Raw genomic sequence first — 14,158 nt, forward strand, 5'->3', positions numbered from 1 at the left:
AGTTAGTACTACATCCACCCAAGTCTCTGTCACCAACACTACAGCTGTACCTGTAGTTAGTACTACATCCACCCAGGTCTCTGTCACCAACACTACAGCTGTACCTGTAGTTAGTACTACGTCCACCCAGGTCTCTGTCACCAACACTACAGCTGTACCTGTAGTTAGTACTACATCCACCCAGGTCTCTGTCACCAACACTACAGCTGTACCTGTAGTTAGTACTACATCCACCCAGGTCTCTGTCACCAACACTACAGCTGTACCTGTAGTTAGTACTACATCCACCCAGGTCTCTGTCACCAACACTACCAACACCACCAACACTACAGCTGTACCTGTAGTTAGTACTATGACCACCAGAGGGCCACCTTTGACTCTGTGCCTGTATCTAATGGTCTGTGTGATGTTTTCTCTCCTCCTGTGGAATAGAGTAGAGCTGTAGAATCAGTGCAGAGAGAGTTGTGTCATCAGATGTAACTGGTAACTGATATGTTGTGTTGTACTGAAAGACAGGGTGAAAATATGTATGTTTTGTCATAAAACGTGTGGAGGCTTTTTCTTTTTCTATTATATTAAATCTGTCAAACTGAAACTATGAAGATTTTGTCAGAATTACTGCTTTTGGTGAAATTCACCCCTAAACCAAGTTGACCGCCAGAGTTTCATTCTGAATATCATTTATCCTAAATCTCACAGAAAGCATAGATAGAAAAAAAACCTATATTGTCATCGGTGGTACAGATCTGGGATCAGAAACCCCACCCATCCCCCACTTGATCCTAACCTTAACCATTTGTGGTGGAAATGCAAAACTGACCCCAAGATCAGAGTTTAGGGACAACTTCCCCCTACACCACCAGTCACAGAGTGAGATCCATAATGTGCTCTCCATTTTAAGGCTGGGGGTGCTGTAAACTCAGTCAGGATATATGTAGTGTATATGTCAATTAACAGGATCCCAATTTATTTTTATCACATCCCAAATTGTGACCCTGTAAATTCACACGTACATCATATATGAGTCACACATACATCCCATATAGAGTAATATCATGGAGTATATTATCACTTCAGTTTGATGGGTTTGGATTTCTGAACTTTAAATATGATTAATCATTAGTTATTCTAGAGACATGAGGGGAGCCATATCTGTGGGTGGAATGTATATGGAGGATGCAATTAAGCTTGGAATGTACTGAGTGCAGGGAAAACAATCACATGTTGGCAGGCACTGATAAGGGTGGAGAGCTGTGGATTTGTGAGGAAGGGGGTTGAGGTCAGGTCAGATCACCTTAAGGCAGAAGGAACAGTTTATTGCCCGTATCACTTCACTTCCTGCCTAGCAATAAAGATGTGAAGTTAGAGAGAAGGACGAGACTCCAACCAAATTGGGGTATGTATATTACCACTGGTGGAAATATGTCTTTGTCTGTTCAGCTTTTCCATCCTTTGGGGTGAATAAAGTTGGTAGAAGCTTTCATAGTGTCCGTTGAGTTCTTACTCTGATATTTAGAACCTAACAAGTTTAATCATAATATCACATGATGAGCACTATGGGAAACATGTTTAGATTACAAACTAAGGCTGGTGGAAGCGTGGTGTTGATTTGACAGTTTCCCCTCTACTGTGGTTGACTATTAAAAACATAGTGTCACTACAGTGAGTCACACAGATGCATGACAGTGCAGGGAGAAGACACAGCTACAGACGTACAATAGAGTTGAGGTTAGAAATAGAAGTTATTGTATTTGACCACAAGTGTGTTAAGATGTCAGAGGGAGTCTATGAAAACGATGAGCCTGATGCAATGAAGAACACAGACATTGATGGCCAAGTATATGCCAACGTAAGAGCCTTCAAGTCCAGTCCAAGAGATGGAGTTGTTGCTTCAGGTAAGATTGCACACACACAAACTTATGGTAGAGAAATTAACATTAAATTCTCTGGCAACAGCTCTGGTGGACATTCCTGAATTTAGCATGCCAATTGAATGCTCTCTCAAAACTAACTTTTACCGCCCCCAGCACGAGGTGCACCTGTGTAATGATCAGGCTATTTAATCAACTTCTTGATATGCCACACCTGAAAGGTGGATGGATTATCTTGGCAATGCTGACTAACAGGGATGTAAACAAAATTTGACAGAAATAAGCTTATTTATGGGATTTTTATTTAACCTCATGAAACATGGGACCAACACTTTACATGTTTTACATTTACATTTATATTTATGTTCAGTGTAGATATAGTTCTTATAATTCAGCTTCAGTAGTTCTTATTTGTTGTCTTAAAAAACTCTGCAGAGAGACACCAGCTACAGACCAGATACAACAACCTGACTAAAGAGAGAGACCAGCTAGAGATCAGATACAACAACCTGACTAAAGAGAGAGACCAGTTACAGACCAGATACAACAACCTGACTAAAGAGAGAGACCAGCTAGAGATCAGATACAACAACCTGACTAAAGAGAGAGACCAGTTACAGACCAGATACAACAACCTGACTAAAGAGAGAGACCAGCTAGAGATCAGATACAACAACCTGACTAAAGAGAGAGACCAGTTACAGATCAGATACAACAACCTGACTAAAGAGTGACCAGCTACAGACCAGATACAACAGCCTGACTAAAGAGAGAGACCAGTTACAGACTGAGAGAGACTTTATTAGCAGCTTAGCAATCTCACTAAGTAAACCTACAGTAATAAATGTATCTCATACACTCTATAGTGTGTCTTTATTCTTTCGTTAAATGTTCATCATGATAAGTTGACGGAAATGTATGTTAATCATATTGTAGAACAAACTAGTCCTAAAGGCTAGCAGAAGTTTGAGTCCAATTTGTACTTCCTGTCTACTGGGACTAAAACCTTCATGGAGAGCAGAGAGCCCAGTACAAGAGAGAGGAGCAGACCTGGTGATCATAAACAGTGATAAGGAACAGGTGAGAGAGAGAGAGAGAGAGAGAGAGAGATGTTCATCACTGATTGTCTAGTATAGCATTCATGATTGGTATCATTGATTGGACAGTCTAATTGGTTTATGCTGAGCTGATATGGTAGTTCTATATCTGTTGTATTTCGGTTATGCTATTCATTGAGACAAGCATAAGCTTCAATTATCTTTTTTTCACAGAACATTTGTCGAACGAGGATGGCTGAAAGTCTTTCTACAATATCCCTACCTCCACCAGAGCAGCTCTTGCCTCATGTGTTTAAACCAACAATCCCATGGGACACATGGAAGTTGTAGTTTGAGACGTATACTACTGTTCAAAAGTTTGGGGTCACTTAGAAATGTCCCTGTTTTTAAAAGAAAAGCACCTTTTTTGTCCATTAAAATAACATCAAATTGATCAGAAATGCCGTCTAGATATTGTTAATGTTGTAAATTACCATTGTAGCTGGAAACTACTGATTTGTAATGGAATATCTACAGTATATAGGCATACAGAGGCCCATTATCAGCAACCATCACTCCTGTGTTCCAATGGCACGTTGTGTTAGCTAATACAAGTTTATCATTTTAAAAGGCTAATTGATCATTAGAAAACCCTTTTGCAATTATGTTAGCACAGCTGAAAACTGTTGTCCTGATTAAAGAAGCAATAAAACATGCCTTCTTTAGATTAGTTGAGTATCTGGAGCATCAGCAGTTGTGGGTTTGCTTACAGGCTCAAAATGTCCAGAAACAAAGACTTTCTTCTGAAACGAGTCAGTCTATTCTTGTGCTGAGAAATGAAGGCTATTCCATGCGAGAAATTGCCAAAAAACTGAAGATCTCGTACAATGCTGTGTACTACTCCCTTCACAGAACAGCGCAAACTGGCACTAACCAGAATAGAAAGAGGAGTGGGAGGCCCCGGTGCACAACTGAGCAAGAGGACAAGTACATTAGAGTGTCTAGTTTGAGAAACAGACGCATCACAAGTCCTCAACTGGCAGCTTCATTAAACAGTACCTGCAAAACACCACAGTGAAGAGGCGACTCCGGGATGCTGGCATTGTAAAAAACAAGGACATTTCTATGTGACCCCAAACTTTTGAATGGTAGTGTACATGCTAGCTACCGGACTTGATGTGGTTAGCCCTGAGAGGAAAAGGGCCATTCTTTTCCACTCTCTCGGCGCCGAGGGCCTTCGCAATTTCCAAATGCTCGGGGAAGCAAACACATAAACTCAGCAAAAAAAGAAACATCTCTTTTTCAGGACCCTGTCTTTCAAAGATAATTAGTAAAAATCCAAATAACTTCACAGATCTTCATTGTAAAGGGTTTAAATACTGCTTCCCATGCTTATTCAAAGAACCATAAACAATTAATGAACATGCACCTTGTGGAATGGTCGTTAAGACACTAACAGCTTACAGACGGTAGGCAACTAGTTATGAAAACTTAGGACACTTAAGAGGCCTTTCTACTGACTCTGAAAAACACCAAAAGAAAGATGCCCAGGGTCCCTGCTCATCTGCGTGAATGTGCCTTAGGCATGCTGCAAGGAGGCATGATGACTGCAGATGTGGCCAGGGCAATAAATTGCTATGTCCGTACTGTAAGACGCCTAAGACAGAGCTACAGGGAGACAGCACGGATAGCTGATCATCCTCGCAGTGGCAGACCATGTTTAACAACACCTGCACAGGATCGATACATCTGAACATCACACCTGTGGGACAAGTACCGGATGGCAACAACAACTGCCCGAGTTACACCAGGAACGCACAATTCCTCCATCAGGGCTCAGACTGTCCGCAATAGGCTGAGAGAGGCTGGACTGAGGGCTTGTAGGCCTGTTGTAAGGCAGGTTCTCACCAGACATTAGTGGCAACAACATCGCCTATGGGCACAACCCCACCGTTGTGGGACCAGACATGACTAGCAAAAAGTGCTCTTTACTGACGAGTCGCGGTTTTGTCTCACCAGGTGTGATGGCCAGATTCGCATTTATTGACGAAGGAATGAGTGTTACACCGAGGCCTGTACTCTGGAGCGGGATCGATTTGGAGTTGGAGAGTCCGTCATGGTCTGGGGTGGTGTGTCACAGCATCATTGGACTTAGCTTGTCGTCATTGCAGGATATCTCAACGCTGTGCTTCACAGGGAAGACATCCTCCTCCCTCATGTGGTACCCTTCCTGCAGGCTCATCCTGTCATGACCCTCCAGCATAACAATGCCACCAGCCACACGGCTCGTTCTGTGCATGATTTCCTGCAAGACAGGAATGTCAGTGTTCTGCCATTTCCAGCGAAGAGCCCGTATCTCAATCGCATTGAACACGTCTGGGACCTGTTGGATCCAGAAATGTCTGGGAACTTGCAGGTGCCTTGGTGGAAGAGTGTGGTAACATCTCACAGCAAGTACTGGCAAATCTGGTGCAGATCACGAGGACGAGATGCACTGCAGTAGTTAGTGCAGCTGGTGGCCACACCAGATACGTACTGTTTTGATTTTGATTGTGACCCCCACCCCTCCTTTTTTTCAGGGACACATTCAATTTCTGTTAGTCACATGTCTGTGGATCTTGTTCAGTTTATGTCTCAGTTGTTGAATCTTGTTATGTTCATACAAATATTTACAGATGTTAAGTTTGCTGAAAATAAACGCAGTTGACAGTGAGAGGACATATGTTTTTTTGCTGAGTTTATGATACACCTTTTAAACTTTTGCATGGACATTTCGCAAAGAAACAGAGTGGGTTTCCGAAGAGACTATAGTTTTGGCAGCGTGCACAGCGAGTGGGTGAGTCAGTGAAACAGTACGTCACAGAGAGTGGGTGAGTCAGTGACACAATACGTCACAGCGAGTGGGTGAGTCAGTGAAACAGTACGTCACAGAGAGTGGGTGAGTCAGTGACACAGTATGTCAGTGATCATAAAGGACTAGCAGTCATGTCAGTGTGGTTATCTTAGAGATTAAATTATCAGGGACCAGTTAATTGAAAGAACCTCCTCACTCAGATCCCTTTCCACATCACACGGCAGGGCACTAATATCTTAGGTCTATACATGTTCACCAGCCTGGGGTTCTCTCTGTTGGACAACATTGGCTCAACAATCCTGCACGTCACCTCCACGTTGCAAGAGCAAAGGCCCACCCTCTTCAACGGCGTATTTGCCATGACAGCGTTCACACATAAGCCCCTCCTCGACCCTATGATGTCATTTCAGTCATGGAAGTCGTCCATCGTGTCCCAGAACCGACATCTGCTTCGCATCTTGCCTCATTTCTGGGAATGGTGGGTTACAACATGCTCTTTCTGCCCCAGTATTCAGCCATCACTTCCCCTCTGCATCAGCTGTTGAAGAAGGAGGTGTACTTGTCCTGGACACCCACTTTAACCTCACCAGCCCACCTGTGACGCATCACTCACAGCAGTGGGAGTGGTCCTCTCTCAAATTCAGGACCTTGGTGGTCAGTTGTCATGGTCACAGTCTCTCAGGTTGTGTGACTGGTAATGATGTCACTAGATGAGTTCCAGACATTTCTCAGTAACGGGTTTTATAAAAAAGGTTGTGGCAGATTCATGCATCAAGAATGAACTATAAAATCTTAATAATTTTCTGGTATTTTCCCCACACTAATGTTTGAGTCCCTCTTGAATGTATCACTAGCCACTTTAAACAATGCCACTTTATATGTTTTCATACCCTACATTACTCATCTCATATGTATATACTGTACTCTATACCATCTACTGCATCTTGCCAACTTGATGTAATGTATGTTTTTATATATTTTTATGTACATATTCATATTCATTCCTTTACACTTGTGTTTATATGGTAGTTGTTGTGAAATTGTTAGGTTATATTACTTGTTAGATATTATTGCGTGGTCGGAAATAGAAGCACAAGCATTTCGCTACACTCGCATTAACATCTGCTAACCATGTGTATGTGACAAATACATTTGATTGGATTTTGATTTGAAGGTGTGACACAGTCATCATCAGGCTGAGTTTAGCGTAAACCACAACCAACACAAACAACCTGACAAAGATAAATGTAATTCAGTTTCCCAGATGTAACTATGCAGGTGTCATCATTACTGTATAAGATATTAATTATAATTTGCATCTATTAAATATATTGTGTTTTATAGTAGTGTCAAAGCAACCTAGGGTATAGACAGTAGATACTATAAGAGTAAGCCTGTGGATAGACAGTAGATGATATGACAGTTAACCTGTGGATGGACAGTAGATGTTATGACAGTTAACCTGTGGATGGACAGTAGATGTTATGACAGTTAACCTGTGGGTGGACAGTAGATGTTATGACAGTTAACCTGTGGATAGACAGTAGATGTTATGACAGTTAACCTGTGGATGGACAGTAGATGTTATGACAGTTAACCTGTGGATAGACAGTAGATGTTATGACAGTTAACCTGTGGATAGACAGTAGATGTTATGACAGTTAACCTGTGGATAGACAGTAGGTTTTTTGACAGTTCATTGCCACCCTATGACCTCTGTTGTCTCTGCTAGTTGACATGATGGCTGCTGAAAGCTTCCTTCATTACCAAGTCCCGCCCTCTCTCTCCTTCAACCCCACTCATGACATTGGCCACGTTCCAGTTTGATTACATTGAAGTCGCCTGCCAGATCTCACAATGCCTGGATTGGTGTTTAACACATCAGATGATCACATCATGTTGTACAGTAACCTTATTTGTTGACGCGTGCAACTCAACTGCAATATAGTTGGCCTGGAACAAGACAGCTCATTCCTCATTGTGGTTGATAGATTGAGTTCTGACCTCACAGATACAGGAAGCTACTAACACTGCTACTGCTCTCCCTCCCTCCCTCCGATCTCACTCTGACAGCCACAGTTTCCTCTTCTCTCTCTGGTTAGCCAGCCTACTTGAAACTCTTTAGGCTCTTTATGCTCAAAGCCATGAGTAAGTGTTACTTCTCTGTAAAATTATGTCTAATGATTCATTTGAAAGTCAACAATAGGTTTGGCTATATGTCCTACCTGCATGTACAGTGGCTTGCAAAAGTTTTCACCCCCCTTGGTATTTTAGCTATTTTTATTGCCTTACAACCTGAAATTAAAATAGATTTTTTTGGGGGTTGTATCATTTTATTTACACAACATGCCTACCATTTAGATTTTTTATTTTATTGTATAACAAACAAGAAATAAGACAAAAAAACTGAAAACTTGAGCATGCATAACTATTCAGCCCCAAAAGTCAATACTTTGTAGAGCCACCTTTTGCAGCAATTACAGCTGCAAGTGTCTTGCGGTATGTCTCTATAAGCTTGGCATATCTAGCCACTGGGATTTTGGCCCATTCTTCAAGGCAAAACTGCTCCAGCTCCTTCAAGTTGGATGGATTCCCCTGGTGTACAGCAATCTTTAAGTCATACCACAGATTCTCAAATGGAATGAGGTCTGGGCTTTGACTAGGCCATTCCAAGACAGTTAAACGTTTCCACTTAAACCACTCGAGTGTTGCTTTAGCAGTATGTCTAGGGTCAATGTCCTGCTGGAAGGTGAACCTCTGTCCCAGTCTCAAATCTCTGGAAGACTGAAACAGGTTTCCCTCATGAATTTCCCTGTATTTAGCGCCATCCATCATTCCTTCAATTCTGACAAGTTTCCCAGTCCCTGCCAAAGAAAAACATTTTTGTCTCGTCTGACCAGAGTATCTTCTCCATATGTTTGGGGAGTCTCCCACATGCCTTTGGCGAACACCAAACGTGTTTGCTTATTTTTTTCTTTAAGCAATTTTTTCTGGCCACTCTTCCATAAAGCCCAGCTCTGTGGAGTGTACGGCTTCTAGTGGTCCTATGGATGGATACAAAATTCTCCACTGTGGAGCTTTGCCGCTCCTTCAGGGTTATCTTTGGTCTCTTTGTTGCCTCTTTGATTAATTCCGTACTTGCCTGGTCCATGAGTTTTGGTGGGTGGCCCTCTCTTGGTAGATTTGTTGTGGTGCCATATTCTTTCATTTTTTTAATAATGAATTTAATGGTGCTCCGTGGGATATTCAGAATGTCGGATATATATATATATATTTTTTATATATATTTAAAAAAAAAAAAAAATTATCCCCAATTTCATGGTGTCCAATTGTTGTAGTACCTACTATCTTGTCTCATCGCTACAACTCCCGTACGGGCTTCGGTATAGAAGAAGGTTGAAAGTCATGCGTCCTCCGAAACACAACCCAACCTAGCCGCACTGCTTCTTAACACAGCGCGCATCCAACCCGGAAGCCAGCCGCACCAATATGTCGGAGGAAACACCGTGCACCTAGCTAGCTGGCTAACATTAGCAAGGTGAGGGGTAAACTGTAACTGGCCACTATATTTCCTGTTGCTGTGAGAAGCTGTATCTTTAACAACAAGTCCCCCTCAACAGTAAGAGAGATGGGGTGAGATCCCACCACTTTTAATACAGCTATTCTTCCTCCATTTACAGATGACAATAGAGATGCTTCATACTTTGGGATCATATGAGGCGAATCCTATCTTCCACTTAAGTCAAATGTAGACATTGTCCTTCAATGATGTCAATTTGGAGACAAAATAAAACTGAAGTGATACTTCAGGATTTTGGCCCTTTATCTACTTCCCCAGAGACAGACAAGCTTGTAGAGGACATTTTTATGACTGTATCCCGTATGAAGGAAGTTAGCGGTAGTTTTGCAATGACTGGAGGTGAATGGCATGCTAGCAGATACCGAGGAAATCAGCTCCTATTGATTTTAATTTTGGAAATCTGTTCCCAAGTATAATAGAGAGACACACTAACGTAAGAAAGGTTTGAAATTATTACGTTTTAGTCACATTTGATATTTATTTGGGCTTTTGTAGTCAATTTGCAAATTATGTTCCTGCCCCTGATCATTCGCTCAAGACAAAACCTTGGAATCTACCAGATGATCCCTGCACCAGATGGTTCATGTTCGATTGTGTCTCATTGATGATGATATGTACAGTACCTGTGTCCACAGAACCTGATAACTCAGGGAAGAGATCCTCCAGAGTTGCTGCAGTGTGTCTGGGGCTGCTGTGTGTTCTACTTGCTGGGATCATAGGCCTGTCTGTCTACTGTAAGTCTGAAGTTATAGTTCCTACAATTCAGTTCTGTGACTATCTCTTTTAATTATAAACTTTGTTGTTGTTGTAACAGATTATGGGGTTTATAAGAGTTTCTTAGCCTATAAAACCAACTCATCTGCAGAGAGAGACCAGCTACAGACCAGCTACAACAACCTGACTACTGAGAGAGGCCAGCTACAGACCAGCTACAACAACCTGACTACTGAGAGAGACCAGCTACAGACCAGTTACAACAACCTGGCTAAACAGATAGAACAGCTACAGACTGAGAGAGATTTTCTTAGGGGGTGGCTTACCAATTGCAGTGAGTAAACCTACAGTAATAAATTATAATTAATCCCACAAACATGATCATGAGTCTGTATTCTTATATTAAGTTTAGTTTGTGAGTTGAAGGAAATTCATGTCAATCATCTTGTAGAACAAACCTGTCCTGCTGGCTGGCAGAAGTTTGAATCCAGCTGGTACTTCCTGTCTACTGAGACTAAAACCTGGAAGGAGAGCAGAGAGGATTGTCTGGAGAGAGGAGCAGACCTGGTGATCATAAACAGTGATAAGGAACAGGTGAGAGAGACAGAGAGAGAGAGAGAGAGAGAGAGAGAGAGACAGAGAGAGAGAGAGAGAGAGAGAGAGAGAGAGAGAGAGAGAGAGAGCGAGAGCGAGAGCGAAAATACAATGTTGTGTAAAAGATAATATAATATAATTATATATATTATATATATATATATATATATTATATTATATATATATTATATATATTTTTCAACAACAGAAATTTCTCTTTGACCTCAAGAGGAGAGTCTGGATTGGTCTGACCGATTCTGTTAATGAGGGGACCTGGAAATGGGTGGACGGCACCCCACTGACCACAGGGTGAGAGATGATAACTAATCTGTCAATAAGGCTCCATAAATTTTTTTTCAATAGAGGTCATTGATGATACCAGTCAATACAATTACAGTGCCTTGCGAAAGTATTCGGCCCCCTTGAACTTTGCGACCTTTTGCCACATTTCAGGCTTCAAACATAAAGATATAAAACTGTATTTTTTTGTGAAGAATCAACAACAAGTGGGACACAATCATGAAGTGGAACGACATTTATTGGATATTTCAGACTTTTTTAACAAATCAAAAACTGAAAAATTGGGCGTGCAAAATTATTCAGCCCCTTTACTTTCAGTGCAGCAAACTCTCTCCAGAAGTTCAGTGAGTATCTCTGAATGATCCAATGTTGACCTAAATGACTAATGATGATAAATACAATCCACCTGTGTGTAATCAAGTCTCCGTATAAATGCACTTGCACTGTGATAGTCTCAGAGGTCCATTAAAAGCGCAGAGAGCATCATGAAGAACAAGGAACACACCAGGCAGGTCCGAGATACTGTTGTGAAGAAGTTTAAAGCCGGATTTGGATACAAAAAGATTTCCCAAGCTTTAAACATTCCAAGGAGCACTGTGCAAGAGATAATATTAAAATGGAAGGAGTATCAGACCACTGCAAATCTACCAAGACCTGGCCGTCCCTCTAAACTTTCAGCTCATACAAGGAGAAGACTGATCAGAGATGCAGCCAAGAGGCCCATGATCACTCTGGATGAACTGCAGAGATCTACAGCTGAGGTGGGAGACTCTGTCCATAGGACAACAATCAGTCGTATATTGCTTTATGGCCTTTATGGAAGAGTGGCAAGAAGAAAGCCATTTCTTAAAGATATCCATAAAAAGTGTCGTTTAAAGTTTGCCACAAGCCACCTGGGAGACACACCAAACATGTGGAAGAAGATGCTCTGGTCAGATGAAACCAAAATTGAACTTTTTGGCAACAATGCAAAACGTTATGTTTGGCGTAAAAGCAACACAGCTGAACACACCATCCCCACTGTCAAACATGGTGGTGGCAGCATCATTGTTTGGGCCTGCTTTTCTTCAGCAGGGACAGGGAAGATGGTTAAAATTGATGGGAAGATGGATGGAGCCAAATACAGGACCATTCTGGAAGAAAACCTGATGGAGTCTGCAAAAGACCTGAGACTGGGACGGAGATTTGTCTTCCAACAAGACAATGATCCAAAACATAAAGCAAAATCTACAATGGAATGGTTCAAAAATAAACATATCCAGGTGTTAGAATGGCCAAGTCAAAGTCCAGACCTGAATCCAATCGAGAATCTGTGGAAAGAACTGAAAACTGCTGTTCACAAATGCTCTCCATCCAACCTCACTGAGCTCGAGCTGTTTTGCAAGGAGGAATGGGAAAAAAATTCAGTCTCTCGATGTGCAAAACTGATAGAGACATACCCCAAGCGACTTACAGCTGTAATCGCAGCAAAAGGTGGCGCTACAAAGTATTAACTTAAGGGGGCTGAATAATTTTGCACGCCCAATTTTTCAGTTTTTGATTTGTTAAAAAAGTTTTAAATATCCAATAAATGTCGTTCCACTTCATGATTGTGTCCCACTTGTTGTTGATTCTTCACAAAAAAATACAGTTTTATATCTTTATGTTTGAAGCCTGAAATGTGGCAAAAGGTCGCAAAGTTCAAGGGGGCCGAATACTTTCGCAAGGCACTGTAACTATGAAAAATGTATACATAACATTTCCGATTGTGATGTTCCAACTGTGACATCTAACTGGTATTAACCATGATATCTGACTGCTTTTAACCCTGTAGGTACTGGTATTAACCATGATATCTGACTGTTTTTAACCCTGTAGGTACAGGTATTAACCATGATATCTGACTGTTTTAACCCTGAAGGTACTGGTATGCCAAACAGCCTGATAATACAGGTCCTAATGGAGACGAGGACTGTGCTGAGATACACAAAGATCAGAGTCCTCTGAAGGCATGGAATGACTTGTCATGTGACAGCATAATCAACTGGGTTTGTGAGAAAGAGTTTTAACCATAACAACATGCTGTAACACATACAGTAGACTCCAGTGCATCTCTCTCTCTCTCTCTCTCTCTCTCTCTCTCTCTCTCTCTCTCTCTGTCTCTCTCTCTCTCTCTCTCTCTCTCTCTCTCTGTGTCTCTCTCTGTGTCTCTCTCTCTCTCTCTCTCTCTCTCTCTCTCTTTCTCTCTCTCTCTCTCTCTCTCTCTCTGTGTCTCTCTCTGTGTCTCTCTCTCTCTCTCTCTCTCTCTCTCTCTCTCTCTCTCTCTCTCAAACCCATGCACACAAATGTTGTATTTGTTTGTATTAGTATATTAATAAATGTCCTGCTTATTTCCTGACATTATAGCTTCCTGTTTACCAGAGTCAACATGAAGTTAGTACACTTGACTTTGTTCACACTGTATGCGGTGCATTTGGTCATTTCCAATTAAATACATTCTTCTTACTTGCTACAGATATTTACAATCTACAATTTAGGCCTGGTGATGACATTCTGAACAGTACCAAACCACCTTTACATACAGTGTATAGGAGGTGACTGTATCACCAATCAATGAGTGTAGTAGAGATATCAAAGGGTATCAAAGGATGTAAATGAATCATCTTTGACAATCAGTTTTTGTTGTCAAGTTACATATCTAGTGCTCATATTTGACTGCTGTTCCCCTATATGGGTCCTAAAAGAGGGAAGTGAAGTTGATATTTTCAGTGGTTTAACCAGCTGTCACTCAAAACGCCTCAACCAATTAGGTTCATAACGAGAGAGGAGAGCCCTGGTGGTTTATGTTGTCACCTCATCTTCACTGGTTAAGACTACCCACCCTCAATATCCACTTGGAGCAGTTTGTAGTGTCACATCTATTGTCTGGACATTCTAATGACCCATTATTATAGTCCTGGACCTACTGAACATGTTGATGTATATTTGGGGGTAAACAAAGATGCCCAGGGTCCCTGCTCATCTGTGTGAACGTGCCTCAGGCATGCTGTAAGGAGGCATGAGGTCTGCAGATGTGGCCAGGTCAGTAAATTGCAATGTCCGTACTGTGAGACGCCTAAAACAGCGCTACAGGGAGACAGGACAGACAGCTGATCGTCCTCGCAGCGGCAGGCCACGTGTAACAACACCTGCACAGGATCGGTACATCCGAAAATCACACCTGCGTGAC

General features: G+C 41.8%; 1 protein-coding gene across 1 annotated transcript; it reads left to right on the top strand.

The window, feature by feature from the left end:
* The first annotated feature begins 1,771 nt into the window (after positions 1–1,771).
* Positions 1,772–12,998, top strand: LOC149980192 (uncharacterized). Its single transcript, XM_090188560.1, has 6 exons — positions 1,772–1,895; positions 9,963–10,076; positions 10,157–10,390; positions 10,508–10,650; positions 10,880–10,959; positions 12,851–12,998. Exons 1-6 carry the CDS (start codon positions 1,772–1,774, stop codon positions 12,996–12,998), a joined length of 843 nt encoding a protein of 280 aa, XP_090044686.1.
* Positions 12,999–14,158: the final 1,160 nt, after the last annotated feature.

Source organism: Oncorhynchus mykiss, chromosome 10 (genome assembly GCF_057628025.1).
Source record: "Oncorhynchus mykiss isolate SJ-2025 chromosome 10, ASM5762802v1, whole genome shotgun sequence".
In the NCBI taxonomy this organism is placed as follows: Eukaryota; Metazoa; Chordata; class Actinopteri; order Salmoniformes; family Salmonidae; genus Oncorhynchus; species Oncorhynchus mykiss.